Source organism: Astatotilapia calliptera, chromosome 17 (assembly GCF_964374335.1).
Source record: "Astatotilapia calliptera chromosome 17, fAstCal68.1, whole genome shotgun sequence".
Lineage (NCBI taxonomy): Eukaryota > Metazoa > Chordata > Actinopteri > Cichliformes > Cichlidae > Astatotilapia > Astatotilapia calliptera.
In genome coordinates, this window is record NC_137438.1 from 9,495,792 (window position 1) to 9,512,018 (window position 16,227).

Here is a 16,227-nt window from a genome sequence, read left to right on the forward strand (position 1 = left end):
TTGTCTTTCTTTTCTTTTTTTTCTTTTTTTTGTTGTTGTTGTTGCTTTCATTAATGTCTTGTGTAATTTTAATTGATATTTTTTTTTCACTGCATGTTCAATATTCGTTTGAAACAAATATTGTTCATAATTTAAGAGTGGAATATTTTTAATCGCACGAGAAAGCTATAAATAATGCCATTAAAAGCAAATGGGTGCGAGAGTACAGACTAACATCGTTATTAAATAGTCTCTATTCATCATACTTTGTAACCTTAAGAAAGGGGGGCAAACTAATACTCATTGCATTATGTTGTATTTTACTGCACAAAAATTAAAAATAATACTTTAAATAATTTAAGGGTTCTGAATGCAGTAAAATTTGTACTTCGAGTCCCTGTTAACTTTTAATTCTCAAGCTTTTCGACAGAGAAATGCTGCCATCTGCTGACGACTTTTGATAACTGCAGCTTATTCACCGCCTCCTTATCCTTCCCTTCTAATTGGCTGTCGCCCCTACGAGTCCTTGGAGAGGTCAAAAATAATGATAACGAAATTTACCGGAGAGTCGCTGTGGTTTTGGGATATACAGTTTAGTCGATCACATTTCTCTTGTTGGCTTATCCAGTCCAGCACCGAGACCTTTTTTTTCAGGTGCTCATTCAGCTAGCTAGCACAGCTAGCCTCAGCAGCTGGTGGCTATGGCTGCAGTTATTTTAAGTTTCCCAACTCTGCAGGGCCTGCGGATATTCACGCAGTGAGTACCTAAGAGCACTGAAGGGCTGTTTTGTCTTATAGAGGGTTCGACAATTAGCGCACTCATTTTTAACGATAGCTTACAGGTGTCAATTTGGGAGGCTATCTAATGTTATTCCCCGAGCTAAGCACACGGCGCTAGCATTAAGCCTGTGGACACGACTTCTGACCTGCAGAAAATGTTATTTGCATTCAACACCGAGACTCTGTCCTGATATATATGAGAATGGACCAAGGTTAAATGGCTAGCAAATTGTCTGCTAGCGTTGCTAATGGTGCTAACACAACATAGCACAACATATTTGTGGGAGCAACCTCGCATGCTGTCTAACTAGCTCAAATTAGCTTGGAGTTTGTTTCTGACTGCAATGTGTTTCTTGAATGCGTATTGTGATGAACTGCCTGTGCCACTGCTGTGTTGCTCTAGCAGCAGCTCAGCCTATGTAGTATCGAGTGGTGCTGAAGTTGTTATTTCTGTCTCTCCACAGGAAGCTGTCATGGAGCACGAGAGGCGTGAGGCTTGTTTCAGGAGGTGAGGAAGCATAAATATACATGCAAAACTTCCAAATGATTGAGTAACCACTAAGAGTGATGCAAAAAGTCCAAAAATCACATGCACTACACAGAAAAGCAACATGCAGCCATTTCAGGAGCTGATGGTGTTCAGCATGTTTGTTTGATTAATCTCTGAACTGATCTTGTTCCAATTTTACAAATACTGACTTGCACACACTGTACGTCCAAGTCCTTCACCTTGCTGAGGTTGTTTGGAGCAGTGATGTTTGTCTTTTCCAGGGGTGAGAAGGATAGAAAAGGTGCTGATTGCCAATCGAGGAGAGATTGCATGCCGTGTGATGCGTTCAGCCAAGAAGATGGGTGTACGCTCAGTGGCGGTGTACAGTGATGCAGACACACACTCCATGCATGTAGCTATGGTGAGACACTGGATCCTTTTACTTTATAAGAAGTAGTTGTTTATAATTTCCTGAAGCTGCCTTTAATTGATAAAATATGACATTGTTTTTGTTTTTTAAACCTGTATTTGCTTTGTTATTATTCAAGGCAGATGAAGCCTACCATATTGGCCCTGCACCCTCCCAGCAGAGTTACCTCTCTATGGACAAAGTTTTGGAAGTGGCCAAAAAATCTGGATCACACGTAAGGAATTCTTTTCATTATAGTATTTAGCCTTCTTTAATCACTTATGTCTGATTTCTGTGTTGTAACCGTTTTTTGTGTTTCCTTTTTAAATCTACTTATTTGCTGCTGACATTTTGTATCTGCAGGCGGTCCATCCTGGCTATGGTTTTTTGTCAGAAAACACAGAGTTTGCTGAGGCATGTAAACAGGAAGGAATCATCTTTATTGGGCCTCCCTCATCTGCCATCAGAGATATGGGCATTAAAAGGTTTGGTCTCTTTGCTGTAACCCAAATTTATAGGAAAGATAAATAATAACCATGTGTTTCAACTCATGTGTTTTATTTTACTTTGTTTTTCAGCACATCCAAGCATATCATGTCAGCTGCTGGCGTGCCAATTATAGGTGGCTACCATGGAGAGGACCAATCTAATGAGAAGTTGCAGGCAGAGGCTGTCCAGATTGGATACCCTGTGATGATCAAAGCAGTTCGTGGAGGAGGGGGGAAGGTGAGAGGATGCATCAAGTCAAGCTTTTGTCCAATCCTGGCAGATTAGCTGATCTCAGTGCCAGCCTTTATCAGCTGATACACGTCAACACCGTGACAGATTGACATTAAGTTGGGCCCAGAACAGAGTTATGCTTTGAGTTAGTCAGTGGTCTTTAAACTCTTGCCACCCTAACTCATCTGTCTTTAAAATTTTGCAGGGCATGCGTATTGCACGCTCAGACTCTGACTTCTTGGAGCAGTTGGAGTCAGCACGGAGGGAAGCCAGAAAATCCTTCAATGATGATGTCATGCTGATCGAGAAGTTCGTGGAGGACCCCAGGTAACACATTTAACTGTTAACTAGGCAGTTTTCAGCACCACCGTGTGGCCAAAATGTTGTCTTGTTTTTGTGATGGAGAGGTAGGGCTGTGACTAAAGATGATTTTGGTAGTCGACTAATTTGCCAGTTCTTCTTCGATTAATCAACAACAGTTTTAATAACTGTGAACTCCACTTCCTGTGGGCTAACCTCCTGTTCTAGGCTCCGCCTGCTCAAGTCTACCCACCTGTAAATATCACTCTGTTGTCTCGTCCTACCACAGCAAATTAGAATAATGACCCAGGAAACATGAATTTGAAAATAATCAAATGTGTTTTAAAATAACTCAAAAGGACCATCAGAATAAAAATGAAATAAGTAAAAATATTTGGGAATGCAAATTAAATTGCTAGTAGTATTTAACAAATATGCCTTCTGTCCATAAGTTCGAATAAAGCTTCAAATTAAATCACAATAATTTTTTTACTCAGTCTGAAATCAGAAGTTTTCAGAGTTTAGAGATGATTCAGTTTATGAATTTATGATTGCACATGCTCTCATGTTTGATATGTTGTTCCCAGCTGCAGATGATAACCAGGCTGACATGACTGTACATGAACCTCTTCACAGGACAAACTCATCTATGCGCATGTGCTTAATACTAGTAAAACAGAATTAGAAAAGACAGTTACTAATCAAAAATGTGGTTGTATGCCATAGTTTCTTGGTTGATGCACGGTTCAACTGTTTATAGACATAATTAATTGATATTGACCCACAGATTAACTACCTAACGTTAGGTGGAAGAGGGGGAAAAAAAGTAGCAGACAGTGAGTTTCCGACAGATAAGCTATTATAGAATAGAAATATCCTTTTTTGTCCCTCACTGGGGATATTCACGATAACATAAAGGTTACTGGACAATCATTAACATAAACAAGGTATCAACAAGATGCACTAGTGTAACCTAAATGTGCCTAAATGCACAGTAATGGGAGGTTTTGTAATAAGGCAGCTCGCGCTAACATAATATGCACTGTTAGTTGATTATTTACCTGCCGCATTAACGGGAGAGGACGTGCAAACGTTACCGCTGCTGCTGGGTTGAGATTCACAAGTCCGGATCGGAATTAAAAACACGACATTCATTTAAGGTTATCGTGTGTTTTGTGAGCAAATGCTTTTGCATATTCGTAGTGTTTCCTCCCTTAATGAAATATCTACTTGCCCTGTTGTCATCGGTTCTCGTAAAGTATGACCAAACTTTTGAGCGTTTGAGCCGCCATGTTTCCTGCCAGGTGAATGACGCTCCGCAACGTGGTGACGTCATTCGGGGCGACTGGAATCGATAAGGGAATCGTTTGCAAAAATGGTAAACAATTCCAAGGAACTGAAACAGTGAGAATCGGTTCTCAACAAGAACAGATTTCGATAACCATCCCTAGTATTGCAGTTTTAAAAACAAATTTACGTGGTTATAGAATATGATGAGTCAACAGTAAAATTCCATGTTGACAAGTTTTTATAGTTCTCATATTCCTGTGTCCTGAAGACATGTGGAGGTCCAGGTGTTTGGGGACATGCATGGCAATGCCGTCTATCTGTTTGAGAGGGACTGCAGCGTTCAAAGGAGACATCAGAAGATCATAGAGGAAGCACCAGGGGTAAGTGAGTGATAAAGTTTGAACAAAGTTAAGGAGAAAGAATACATTTGGATCAACACATCTAACTGAAATGATCTTGGCCTGAGGTTAACCTCGTGATAGGTCCATCGGCTATTTCTGGAAAAATAATTCTTGTTTTTCCATTTAGTGAAGTAAATAATAACTTGTTTCCCACTTAAATGAACATGTTTCTGTGTTTTGTGGCATTTTTTTTCAGCCTGGTATAAGCCCTGAAGTGAGGAGAAAACTCGGAGAAGCAGCGGTTAGAGCAGCCAAGGCTGTCAACTATGTTGGAGCAGGTAAAACACTCCCTCTCCTGCATTCATCGCACCAGAGTGATCCAGACTCACAGTAAAACAGCTTTTGCACAAGCAGGGAGAAAAAGGGCCATCATTCTGTTTGTCTCTCTGTGCAGGTACGGTGGAGTTCATTATGGATGCCCAGCACAACTTTTATTTCATGGAGATGAACACCAGGTTGCAGGTGGAGCATCCTGTCTCTGAGATGATCACTGGAACTGACCTGGTGGAGTGGCAGCTCAGGGTGAGGAAGGAGGGAGGAAGGGGAGAGCAGAATGTTTTTGAGGTGACAAAATGATTTGTGAAATTCTTTTCCAGGTGGCAGCAGGGGAGCGCTTGCCTCTCCTTCAGGAAGACATAATGCTAAGGGGACACTCATTTGAGGCTCGTATCTATGCTGAAGACCCAAATAATGACTTCCTTCCTGGGGCGGGGCCTCTGCTGCATCTCTCCACTCCCCCACCAGACCAACATACACGTATAGAGACTGGCGTCAGAGAAGGTAGGAGTCAACTATATATACAAATAGGGTAAAGAATAAATTTATTTTTCTTTTTTAGGGTATTAGTTTCTATGCTAAGGGTAGATGTTGTCCTAACGATGGTGGATTGCTCAGTTCTCTCAAGTGTGGTGCCAAAGCTTTAGCTCTGTCCTGGAGCTCCTCACTGCTGAGCCCCACATATTACTGGCCCACAGCATCAGAAATGGGAATCTGTTGCAGTAAGGCACTAATAAAGTTAAATGGTGGGAGCTTTTTATCTGTGTTTGGTTTCAGGGGACGAGGTCTCGGCACATTATGACCCAATGATTGCCAAGTTGGTGGTGTGGGGAGAGGACCGATCTGCTGCCTTAAAAAAGCTGCGGTATTGTTTACGACAGTACAATGTAAGATACAAATGCACACTCTTAAATGATGCTTTGCATGTCGTGCTGCTGATTTTTTTATTTTTTTTTTATTTTTAATGAGCACAGGATTTAAATTTTTTTTCATATAGCCACTGTATGTGCGAGCTTCAAAAATTGGTGCCGAACACTTGAAAATGATGTTTTTGCGTCCTGTCTGTTCTTCTGTGCCCTCAGATAGTAGGACTAAACACCAACATAGATTTCCTGCTGAATCTTTCGGGCCACCCAGAGTTCGAGGCTGGAAATGTGAGCACCAGCTTCATCCCCCAGCACTACGCTGAGCTCTTCCCCACTCCGAAAGCACCTTCTGGGGCAACAATCTGTCAGGCAGCCCTCGGCCTGATACTACAGGAGAGGAACCACACACTGGGATTCACCCAGAGCTCCACTGGTGAGGAGACAGAGATGATATTGTTTGGATCAGGACAAATTACAGCTGAAAATCTAAGTCCTGTGCATCTGTGTTTTCCAGATCCTTTCTCCCCATTTGGCTCTAGCTGTGGTTGGAGAAACAACATCCTGTTTAACAGAAATGTGACACTACAGGTGGGAGATAAAAGTAAGTGACAGCCATACTGTGACTCTGTTGCCAGATATTAAATCGCAATGACTGGCAGGTTAATACAAATGTCTGATAGGGTCAGATCATGAATTTCTGAGATTTTATAAGGAAAAGGTCAACCTTACCGTGTGTGTCGGTTCTGCAGAAATTCTTTTCTAAACATTATTTAACATCGTAAGTCAGGAGAAGGTTGTGATTTTACTTTTTATTCAGTGTGAAACTAGTGACAGTAATCTGTGATAGCCCACCTAATGGATTCCTTCAAAGGTCTCACTACATTTATTATGAGTCTAGACTGATAGCTAGCCCCCAGCAGTCTGAGCCTGTAGCAGCATAACTAAGGCAAGCCTTCAGGGTCACCTGATCTAGCCCTAACTGTGCGCTTTATTAAAAAACGAATGGATTGAGTCTAATTTTAAAAATAAAGGGTGTCTTCCACAGACTGGGTCCACAGGACAGGTGCCTGCTTCCCTTTGTACTTTTAGAAACTCTAGGAACCGCAAGTAAGCTTGCAGTCTGAGAGCAAAGTGCTCTGTTTGGACACTATGGTACTTGGACTTAGGCTGTTAAGATATGGTGGGGCCTGATTATTGACATGATTTTAAATGTAATTGTGGATTTTTCTTGGAGCCAATGAAGAAAAGGTAATATGGGGGAAACCCGATCTCTTTCTAATCCCCGTTTGTACTCTTACCTGTTATGTTCTTTTAGAAGAAGCCATCCAGAGTAAAATTCTGGTTGGATATCATGTTTTTAAAATATTTGGGGCCAAATACAGTATCCTCAATTTTATCTGAATTTAGAAGAAAATACAGGTGAGCCAGGGTTTTATGTCTTTAACATACGCTTGTAATTTAATTATTCTTTTAATAAGGTTTCACAGATAAAGCTGGGTATCATCTGTGTAGCAATGCAAATGTGTGCAGTGTTTTCTCACTGACTTCTGTGTGTCAGGAGGAGTCCTTGTGTACATGACGTGAAGCACACTTAGGTCCATATACTCACTGACAAGTTTAGGGTTTTTTTTTTTCCCCCCCCTTTTACTGAAACATATTCTAATTATAGTTATACAGTAGACATGGACATAATATGTAGACTCTCCGTTTTCATTTGGGGGTATCCACATTCAAACTGGATGAAGTGTTTAGGAGTTTCAGCTCCTTAATATGTGCAAGCCTCTTTTTAAAGTAATTGAACAGTGGGGTCACAAGGCTATTTCATGGGCAGGTGTGGGCAATTCCTTCCTTATGTCAACATCAATTAAGCTGCAATGAAAGCTGCTGCAGTAAAGACTTGACAGAGTATTAAAAAGGAGGAAACCAAGCATCTGGTGAAGTCCATGAGTTCAGGACTTATTTTCAGTTATTTAATTTGTTCAGTTACTTTTGAGCCCCTTAAAAGAAAGAAATTATGTTTAAAAATTGCTTTAGTTCCTCAGATTTTTTTTATGCAATCTTTTTGTTTAACCCATTGAATTATTGGTAATTAGTTGCGATGTACAGAACCAAAATTAGTAAACGTTATCTCTGTCCAAATATTTATGAACCTAACTGTAGTTACTGTAGATGCAATTCAAAGCAGTGCAGCATGTTTCCTTTAACACTAACAGCATAGTCTAGACTAGTCTAGTAAAATGTTGTCATCAGAGGTGTCAAGTGCTGCACTGAGGTGTTTCTGCTGTCAGAGGCCACAGGAAGAAGCTGCTTCTGTGCTGTGATGAGCTCTGAAACCTGACTGAAACTCGCGCCTCTGCAGATGGTCTGTTAGCTGCTTGACAACTACTCTTTCAAGGATTTTTGAGATAAAGGGAAGGTTGGACATTGGCCTGTAATTAGCTAACACAGCTGGATCACGTGATGACTTTTTAAGTAATGGTTTAACTACTACCAGCCTAAAGGCCTGTGGTACATAAAAGGTGAATGTAAATTAGTCACATTTAATTAATGGTGAAATTTCTTTGAGTCTTGTAGGAGTGGGGTCTGAAAGTCAAGGAGTAGTTATTAAAAGTCAACTCGGAAAGATCGACAACAGTTATTAATTAGTTCTTGGCTCAACAGAGATCTGGATTTTATATTTGCAGAAATGCATATATGTGCTCCACATGTGGGCATGGATACACACTGGTTCAGACTGGGGGCATTTAAGCATGAACATCTTTGTCCGGTTTCCCTTATTTAACAGAACTTTTAAGCTTTTCAATTATTTATGATCATTAGATTAAACAAAGATCTGTGTTTAAATGTGTGTGCAAGTAAATGGAAATCTAATCAACAAAACTGATATAAAAAGAGTGATTTTTATTAGTGATGCTAGTGGCTTTCTTTTTGCTTCTGATTCGTCTTTATGCAGTTGATACAGATACACGTGTATAAGCATGTGCGTGTGGTGACTTCAGGCTATGGGTTTTAGTCACTGGACTGTTTTTGGAGGTTTTAAATCTAAAGAACGACAGGAATGAATGAAATTGTAGAAATGTGTTAATTTGTAGTCGAGGACAGTTGGGACTGACTCATAATCCGATTTAATGATTGTGTAAAAAAATTAAATTAAAGCCTGTCTGGTCTGTGACACATTACTAAGGAACTTGTATTCATTATTCAGTGTTTCTATTAAAAAGTGTCACCGAAAAGCTAAAAAATAAAGCAGACAGCAGCAGCTGAGGGACGTACAGTGGGGCAAAAAAGTATTTAGTCAGCCACCGATTGTGCAAGTTCCCCCACCTAAAATGATGACAGAGGTCAGTAATTTGCACCAGAGGTACACTTCAACTGTGAGAGACAGAATGTGAAAAAAAAAATCCATGAATCCACATGGTAGGATTTGTAAAGAATTTATTCGTAAATCAGGGTGGAAAATAAGTATTTGGTCAATAACAAAAATACAACTCAATACTTTGTAACATAACCTTTGTTGGCAATAACAGAGGTCAAACGTTTACTATAGGTCTTTACCAGGTTTGCACACACAGTAGCTGGTATTTTGGCCCATTCCTCCATGCAGATCTTCTCGAGAGCAGTGATGTTTTGGGGCTGTCGCCGAGCAACACGGACTTTCAACTCCCGCCACAGATTTTCTATGGGGTTGAGGTCTGGAGACTGGCTAGGCCACTCCAGGACTTTCAAATGCTTCTTACGGAGCCACTCCTTTGTTGCCCGGGCGGTGTGTTTTGGATCATTGTCATGTTGGAAGACCCAGCCTCGTTTCATCTTCAAAGTTGTCACTGATGGAAGGAGGTTTTGGCTCAAAATCTCACGATACATGGCCCCATTCATTCTGTCCTTAACACGGATCAGTCGTCCTGTCCCCTTGGCAGAAAAACAGCCCCATAGCATGATGTTTCCACCCCCATGCTTCACAGTAGGTATGGTGTTCTTGGGATGCAACTCAGTATTCTTCTTCCTCCAAACACAACGAGTTGAGTTTATACCAAAAAGTTCTACTTTGGTTTCATCTGACCACATGACATTCTCCCAATCCTCTGCTGTATCATCCATGTGCTCTCTGGCAAACTTCAGACGGGCCTGGACATGCACTGGCTTCAGCAGCGGAACACGTCTGGCACTGCGGGATTTGATTCCCTGCCGTTGTAGTGTGTTACTGATGGTGACCTTTGTTACTTTGGTCCCAGCTCTCTGCAGGTCATTCACCAGGTCCCCCCGTGTGGTTCTGGGATCTTTGCTCACCGTTCTCATGATCATTTTGACCCCACGGGATGAGATCTTGCGTGGAGCCCCAGATCGAGGGAGATTATCAGTGGTCTTGTATGTCTTCCATTTTCTGATGATTGCTCCCACAGTTGATTTTTTCACACCAAGATGCTTGCCTATTGTAGATTCACTCTTCCCAGTCTGGTGCAGGTCTACAATACTTTTCCTGGTGTCCTTCGAAAGCTCTTTGGTCTTGGCCATGGCGGAGTTTGGAGTCTGACTGTTTGAGGCTGTGGACAAGGTGTCTTTTATACAGATGATGAGTTCAAACAGGTGCCATTCATACAGGTAACGAGTGGGGGACAGAAAAGCTTCTTACAGAAGACGTTACAGGTCTGTGAGAGCCAGAGATTTTCCTTGTTTGAGGTGACCAAATACTTATGGGCGATCGTGGCTCAAGAGTTGGGAGTTCGCCTTGTAATCGGAAGGTTGCCGGTTTGAGCCCCGGCTTGGACAGTCTCGGTCGTTGTGTCCTTGGGCAAGACACTTCACCCGTTGCCTACTGGTGGTGGTCAGAGGGCCTGGTGGCGCCAGTGTCCGGCAGCCTCGCCTCTGTCAGTGCGCCCCAGGGTGGCTGTGGCTACAATGTAGCTTACCATCACCAGTGTGTGAATGTGTGCGTGAATGGGTGGATGACTGGATATGTAAAGCGCTTTCGGGTCTCTAGGGACTAGAAAAGCGCTATATAAATACAGGCCATTTACCATTTATTTTCCACCCTAATTTACGAATAAATTCTTTACAAATCCTACCATGTGAATTCATGGATTTTTTTTTTTCACATTCTGTCTCTCACAGTTGAAGTGTACCTCTGGTGCAAATTACTGACCTCTGTCATCATTTTAGGTGGGGGAACTTGCACAATCAGTGGCTGACTAAATACTTTTTTGCCCCACTGTATTTAACTAAAGACTTTGTGTCAGTCTCTCCCGCCTCTATCTCAAGACTGTTTTTAACACTTTTGTTTTGTTTTTTTCCATCTAGAAGTTGATGTGGTCATCATGTACAACCAGGATGGGAGCTACAGTATGCAGGTGAGCTGAGAAAGTTAACTTTTTTTTTTGCTACAAATACTTAATTCTGTTTTATAATCTGTATATTTTGGGTATTTATTAAAAGTTTTCTTTTTCCAAATTTGTAAATAACAATAGTACAATGTGGGATGTCGGTGCTTAAACAAACCCAGGTTACTTCCCACAAATGCATCACTTCTGCTTTCTTTTTAGATTGGTGACGAGGTGAATCACGTCACAGGGGAGGTGGAGATGGAAGGCGGGGCATCGTTCCTGCACTGTACTGTCAATGGCGTCGAGTCCCGCCCTAAACTTGTGATCCTGGACAACACGGTGCACCTGTTCTCCACTGTATGTATCTAACATGCACAGTATACAGATTTCTATTTTGCATATTCCTCAAAACCACTGAAATCCAAGTTATCATCTATCATGTTGCTTGCAGTGTCTTCTATGCAAAACTCTTTGATGTTTGGTGACTGATGGCCCAAACAAGGCTTAAATGTTTCCCAAACATAGAAAAGTGACTTAAACAGAAGTGGAGGAAAAAGTGGCCTTTTTAACCTTTTTTTTTTTTTTTTTTTGCCTATGCAAAAGCTCCTTCTGGAGGTTCAAAGATGTTTTCGTCTCACCTGTCGCCGCGCAAACTGTCTCTGTTTCCACTCTGACATCACTCTGACAGTCTGACATCAGGGGGAATTAAAAACCTGTTTCGGTCCTCTCACCTCAGCTGTCAGCGAGCTGTCACTGCACTTTCTGACGTCTTTACCTCTGCGCTGCAGGAGGGAAGCTCTCAGGTGTCTGTTCCCGTGCCAAAGTATCGGGCTGGTGTTGGCGGTTCAGGAGCTCAGGGTGGAGCCGTGGCCCCCATGACTGGAACTATAGAGAAGGTGACTTTTTCTTTTGCGTAAAGGATATTCGTGTTTTTCTAAAGTTTACTTTTAAGGTTCAATTTGAAGTTTTAATAGTTTTTTGTGAGGGTAAAAAGCTGTCCAGTAAAGTTTCTTTACCAGTTAAAATGCAGTCTTAGTCAATTTCAAGCTGAAGAGCTTATGTATATAATTTTAGACGTTACAGTCAGACAATCCACTCTGAATGTGTCAGTGCTGAACCAGTATGACACGAGATGTCCTAATATGTGGAAATGACACACACAGTGCGGATGAAAAATTCCATACAACTCTTATTTTGTTCTTCAGCTTTATTTTGTATCTGAACACATAAAAATACATAAATCACAGCCACTATTCTGACATCAGTAACCCAAAGTCCATGACATAATTTCCTTAGGGATAAATAAAGGATTCTGATTGATGAATGGAGCCTAAGGCCACAAACTCCATCCAGTCAGGGTACAAAAGTTTGGCATTTTAGGAAATATGCTGACCTTTTTCTGTTCTTTTTGCTGATTATTAGCTAAAAGATCGATGCCACTGTCATGGCTGTGAGGATAAATGTTGAGCCAGTAAGTGGTTTAGACCTTAGTACTTTCTGGTATTTAAAAAAACAGACCCACATCTACTGTACGGGTGCCTTTTAGGCTTATTACTATAATTAGACAGCTGTAAGACATAAAGGTTCAGTCTGTTTATTATTAGCTTTACATGCTTCAGAGGGTGAATATTTCCTAGTCCTGATGGTAAGTGGTCCCACCTCTAACCTTTGTTATACAAAGGTTAGAATAGTATCAGTCTGTTTAGCTTAATTTTGATAGGAAAATAATCACATTTCTATTTTGGTATGTTTTTATCTGGGACTCTGCTAGAATATCTTTGCATGATCCATAGTTTGGAGCTCTTATACATCTTTCTGGGCCTTGGTATATCTCTTTAGTTCATCCACTGTTTGAAAAAGTAGCTTTAGCTTCTTTTGATTGGCTGCTGCTTGAACAGCATCAGCATGTAATCATGTACAGCAGAAAATAAGGACAATCATAGTTTGTGCCCCAGTTTTTCTTCAACTCGTAACAAGGTAACAAATAAACTTTGCTTAATGTTGTCAGCTTCTTTTAACACCTGCTGTAAATCAGCAGACAACAAAATGTCTCTGCTTCATGCCTCCAGTTAACTCGCTGCTCAGACAGATGCAAATGCTGCTTAACAACAAGTTAAGCAACTGGTGATGACTGGAGAGTGATAGTAAATCCCTCTGCCTTGTTTATTACATTTATGGGGACATGTCTGGGTGTATCACTGCTTCCCTCAAATCCACTAGCAGCCGGAGGAATGAGACTGTGGAGGAGGCATGAAGGAAGAAGTCATAATACTGTGTGTGTTACTTCTTTTTTATTTCTGAGTGACATTATTGGTTTGGTTTTATTGTATTGAACGAGTGAACGAGTCTCTTTTCCTGTGTCCAGGTGCTGGTGAAGGCCGGAGATAAGGTGACTGTGGGAGACCCACTGATGGTCATGATAGCCATGAAGATGGAGGTGAGGCACTGATGATTCTTGCCTTTTAGCCGGTGTACACACACTGCTGAGTTTCTAATGATGTCACCTCTTGTATTTGCCTCTGCAGCATACGATCCGGGCGCCAAAGTCAGGTGTGATCAAGAAGGTTCTCTTCAGCGAGGGCTCTCAGGCCAACCGCCACGCTCCTCTGGTTGAGCTGGTGGAGGAGGAAGAGCAGGCGGAGGGAGGCAGCCAGTAAATGCATCAAAGCCACAGTTACACTATAAGGTAGAAGAGGGCTAGCACGTGTAAGAGCTGGAGGGAAAGCTACTCAGTGTGAGCCAGTTTTGGCCTCCCGCAGGATTTAAATCATCTGTTCGACAAAGAGTTTGGGTCAGTCTGAGACAGATGTGGCAGCCGCGTGTTTGCTGGATGTCTTCCTGCTAGAACTTCTATCATGTACAGCGGCTCTTTTTACTCAGCAATTCTTGCCTACATGTCAGCATTTCTCAAAGTTTCGGGGGGCATGAAACCACCGCAGTGGGGGTGTGGATGACCATCGGGGAAATATACAGTCTGCAGTGCAGCAAGTGTGATTTACGCAGAGAGAACAAACAAGTGTTTTATTCCACTAGAAGCTGATCTGGATTCGTCTTCATCGGCAGATCCATATTCTCTTTCTGCTGTCAGTGAATAATCTCTCCTTTCAGTTTTGGTCGGCATCAGGCTTGTCGGAGGTGCAGTGATGGTTAAACCTGGCGAAATCCTGTCTTTGTGTTAGACTGAGTCCTGCCTTTAGTTTCTTTACTGTTTGTGTATTTAAACAATTTCTAGATGAGAAATGAAACTTTTTTTCTATCAAGTACTGTCTGAAGGATTCTTGAAGAAAGTAGGGTTACAACAGAATAATCATCAGTAATTCTAAAAAATGATTTTCAAAATGTATCTGATTATTTACCACATAAATATCTTTGCTGGGGATTTCTATTGATCTTTAATTGTAATTAAGATGAAAACTAATGAATGAGCAAGGAAAAAAGGCAGTTTGAACATTAGACACAGGCTAGGGGGTTGATTGCAACGCCACAGAGACCCGTCTATGTCTACAGCTCTCAGTGGCATTTTGGTCACGTTTAGGAAAGAAACGCCTTACTGTAGCAACAAGAGAGTGGGGAGCTTTTCTCTTGAATTTCTGCTCTCGCATTCTCGCCATCGCAGCAGATTAAACCCTCCTAACTTTGACAAGCTCATGTCAGGGCACATTAACAGCTTTCTCATTAATGGCTTAAACTCCTCTGAGGAGGCTTGTTACAAGCGCCGACTTATACAGTTGCTGCTGAGTCATCAAACACGTGTCGGTTCCCTGAATTGGCACCAAAAGCTACCACTCCTCGAGCCAGATTACTCTTTGATCAGAGGCTCTTTGCTTCAGTCTGGGCTTTTCAGGGAGGGGTGAAAGAGCATCGCTGTACAGGAAAGGTTGCGTCAAGTTGACAACGTGAGCACAAGTTGTTTTTATTAATTAGAATCTGGCCACTCTGTGCTTCCAGACTGACTCCAAACTCTCCATTATTCACACTCACAATACCTCTGTCACAGTTAAAACAAAAAACCACAGGTCTCCTTTAACCCTCCACTCTGCTGCTGCAAGCACTCCAGAGTGCATTCTGTGACGAGTCAGTCTCATGTGCAGCATTTCTGCACGCACTTGTCTCTCGGTTCAGAGTAGCTCCTGAAGGATGAAATGTCAGTCACGGAGAGATTTTGGCGGACAGATGGTTTGCATCCGCGTAAATCCAGTGAGGGAGTGATCTGCCACAGACACGGCGGTGAAGTGGATCGCTCTCTTCTCACCAACCGGTGTGCTTTGAGATCTTGTAGACTAAAACTGTCAGTATGAACACATTTCCTGGATTGTTTGTAGGTGTAAAATAATAAACTAGTCAAATTCTGTAATAAATTTTTTTTAAAGTGTAAACTGTCCCGTGTCGTCACTGATGCGCCTGTGTTTTGAGTGTTTGTGGCTGTCGTGTCCTGGCGTCGCCTCCCTCAGAGCTCAGTGTGACTAATGGGAACAGCTGCGCGCCTGTGTCGAGCCCTAAATGCTGTGTGACGGGATGTGAAAATGCCTGCTTCACCGAGGATCTTAACTTCATCCACGCGACTGTGACTCGGGCTTCACGCTCCGTGAGCATCGCTGCCTCACGCTGGAAACAGCTGAGACTGTCCACGTGCACCTGCTTTTACAGGTGCAGCCACTGCAGCACTTCTCACTCGCTGAAACTGTTTGTTCAACACACTCCGTTAAGCTTGTTAAGCCTGTTAAACACAGAACAGCCGGAAACTTAAAGGCGTGTGTTTGTGCTCACAATAAAGGAAATGGGTTGGTGACTACCTCGTGCCAGTTCCTGTTCATACATTGTTTAAATCATGGTGATCTCACTCAGTGTGGGCCCCTGCATTTTGAAGCTTCAGTGCTGGTGCTTGTTTTTGATGCTAGGATGGTTTGCTACATTCTCAGCTAACCTACTTAGCTTGGTTAGAAGACTGGTATTTATAAACTAAGAACCAATTGGTGTTAAGCAATGAACCAGAGCACTTCTGAAATGATCTGTACTACTAATACACTCCAACAGCATGGATGCACACATATAAGAGGTCCAGTGTGGTGATTCATAGCAGACCAGGTCTAGCAGGCATTATTTGGGACAAACTGTCAGTCAGTAGGACCACACCCCTGTCAGTAAGGGTTAGGGTTGTAGATACCACAGTACGGCTTCAAGGGTCTAGTGGAGTCCATGCCTTAAAGGGTTGGGGATGTTTTGAGAACAAAAGGGGTGTAGAGTGTAGCTTACTAGGATGTGACATGAGGACATGAACACTAACTGAAAGGTTGCACTAAACTCTGGTTTTCTGCCTAAAAATTCTCACACTGAGGGAATTTCTTTTTACGACTGCAGCACTTCACATTATTGATGAAAGCAATAAAAATGGACAGTA

At 42.0% G+C, this 16,227-nt stretch overlaps 1 protein-coding gene across 2 annotated transcripts; it reads left to right on the plus strand.

Moving 5' to 3' along the window:
• Nucleotides 1–150: 150 nt before the first annotated feature.
• Nucleotides 151–15,205, plus strand: mccc1 (methylcrotonyl-CoA carboxylase subunit). 2 transcript variants are annotated; one of them, XM_026147630.2, is made up of 19 exons: nt 151–736; nt 1,224–1,267; nt 1,531–1,670; nt 1,798–1,893; nt 2,022–2,143; nt 2,237–2,384; nt 2,584–2,705; nt 4,237–4,348; nt 4,566–4,647; nt 4,764–4,891; nt 4,966–5,149; nt 5,423–5,532; nt 5,728–5,944; nt 6,026–6,112; nt 10,807–10,856; nt 11,049–11,186; nt 11,618–11,725; nt 13,195–13,266; nt 13,355–15,205. In XM_026147630.2, the coding sequence occupies exons 1-19, from the start codon at nt 681–683 to the stop codon at nt 13,484–13,486; spliced, it is 2,148 nt and encodes a 715-aa protein (XP_026003415.1). In that variant the 5' UTR covers nt 151–680; the 3' UTR covers nt 13,487–15,205. The 2 variants fall into 2 exon arrangements, with proteins under 2 accessions (XP_026003415.1, XP_026003416.1); XM_026147631.2 differs by lacking the exon at nt 151–736 and adding an exon at nt 953–971.
• The last annotated feature ends 1,022 nt before the right edge of the window (nt 15,206–16,227 follow it).

What these genes read in the sequence shown, in the direction of transcription:
- mccc1 (XM_026147630.2), top strand. Translation starts at nt 681, where the DNA reads ATGGCTGCAGTTATTTTAAGTTTCCCAACTCTGCAGGGCCTGCGGATA. An exon ending in ACTCCATGCATGTAGCTATG is followed by an intron (nt 1,671 to 1,797) that starts GTGAGACACTGG and finishes TTATTATTCAAG; the next exon opens with GCAGATGAAGCCTACCATAT. An exon ending in TGACTGGAACTATAGAGAAG is followed by an intron (nt 11,726 to 13,194) that starts GTGACTTTTTCT and finishes TCCTGTGTCCAG; the next exon opens with GTGCTGGTGAAGGCCGGAGA.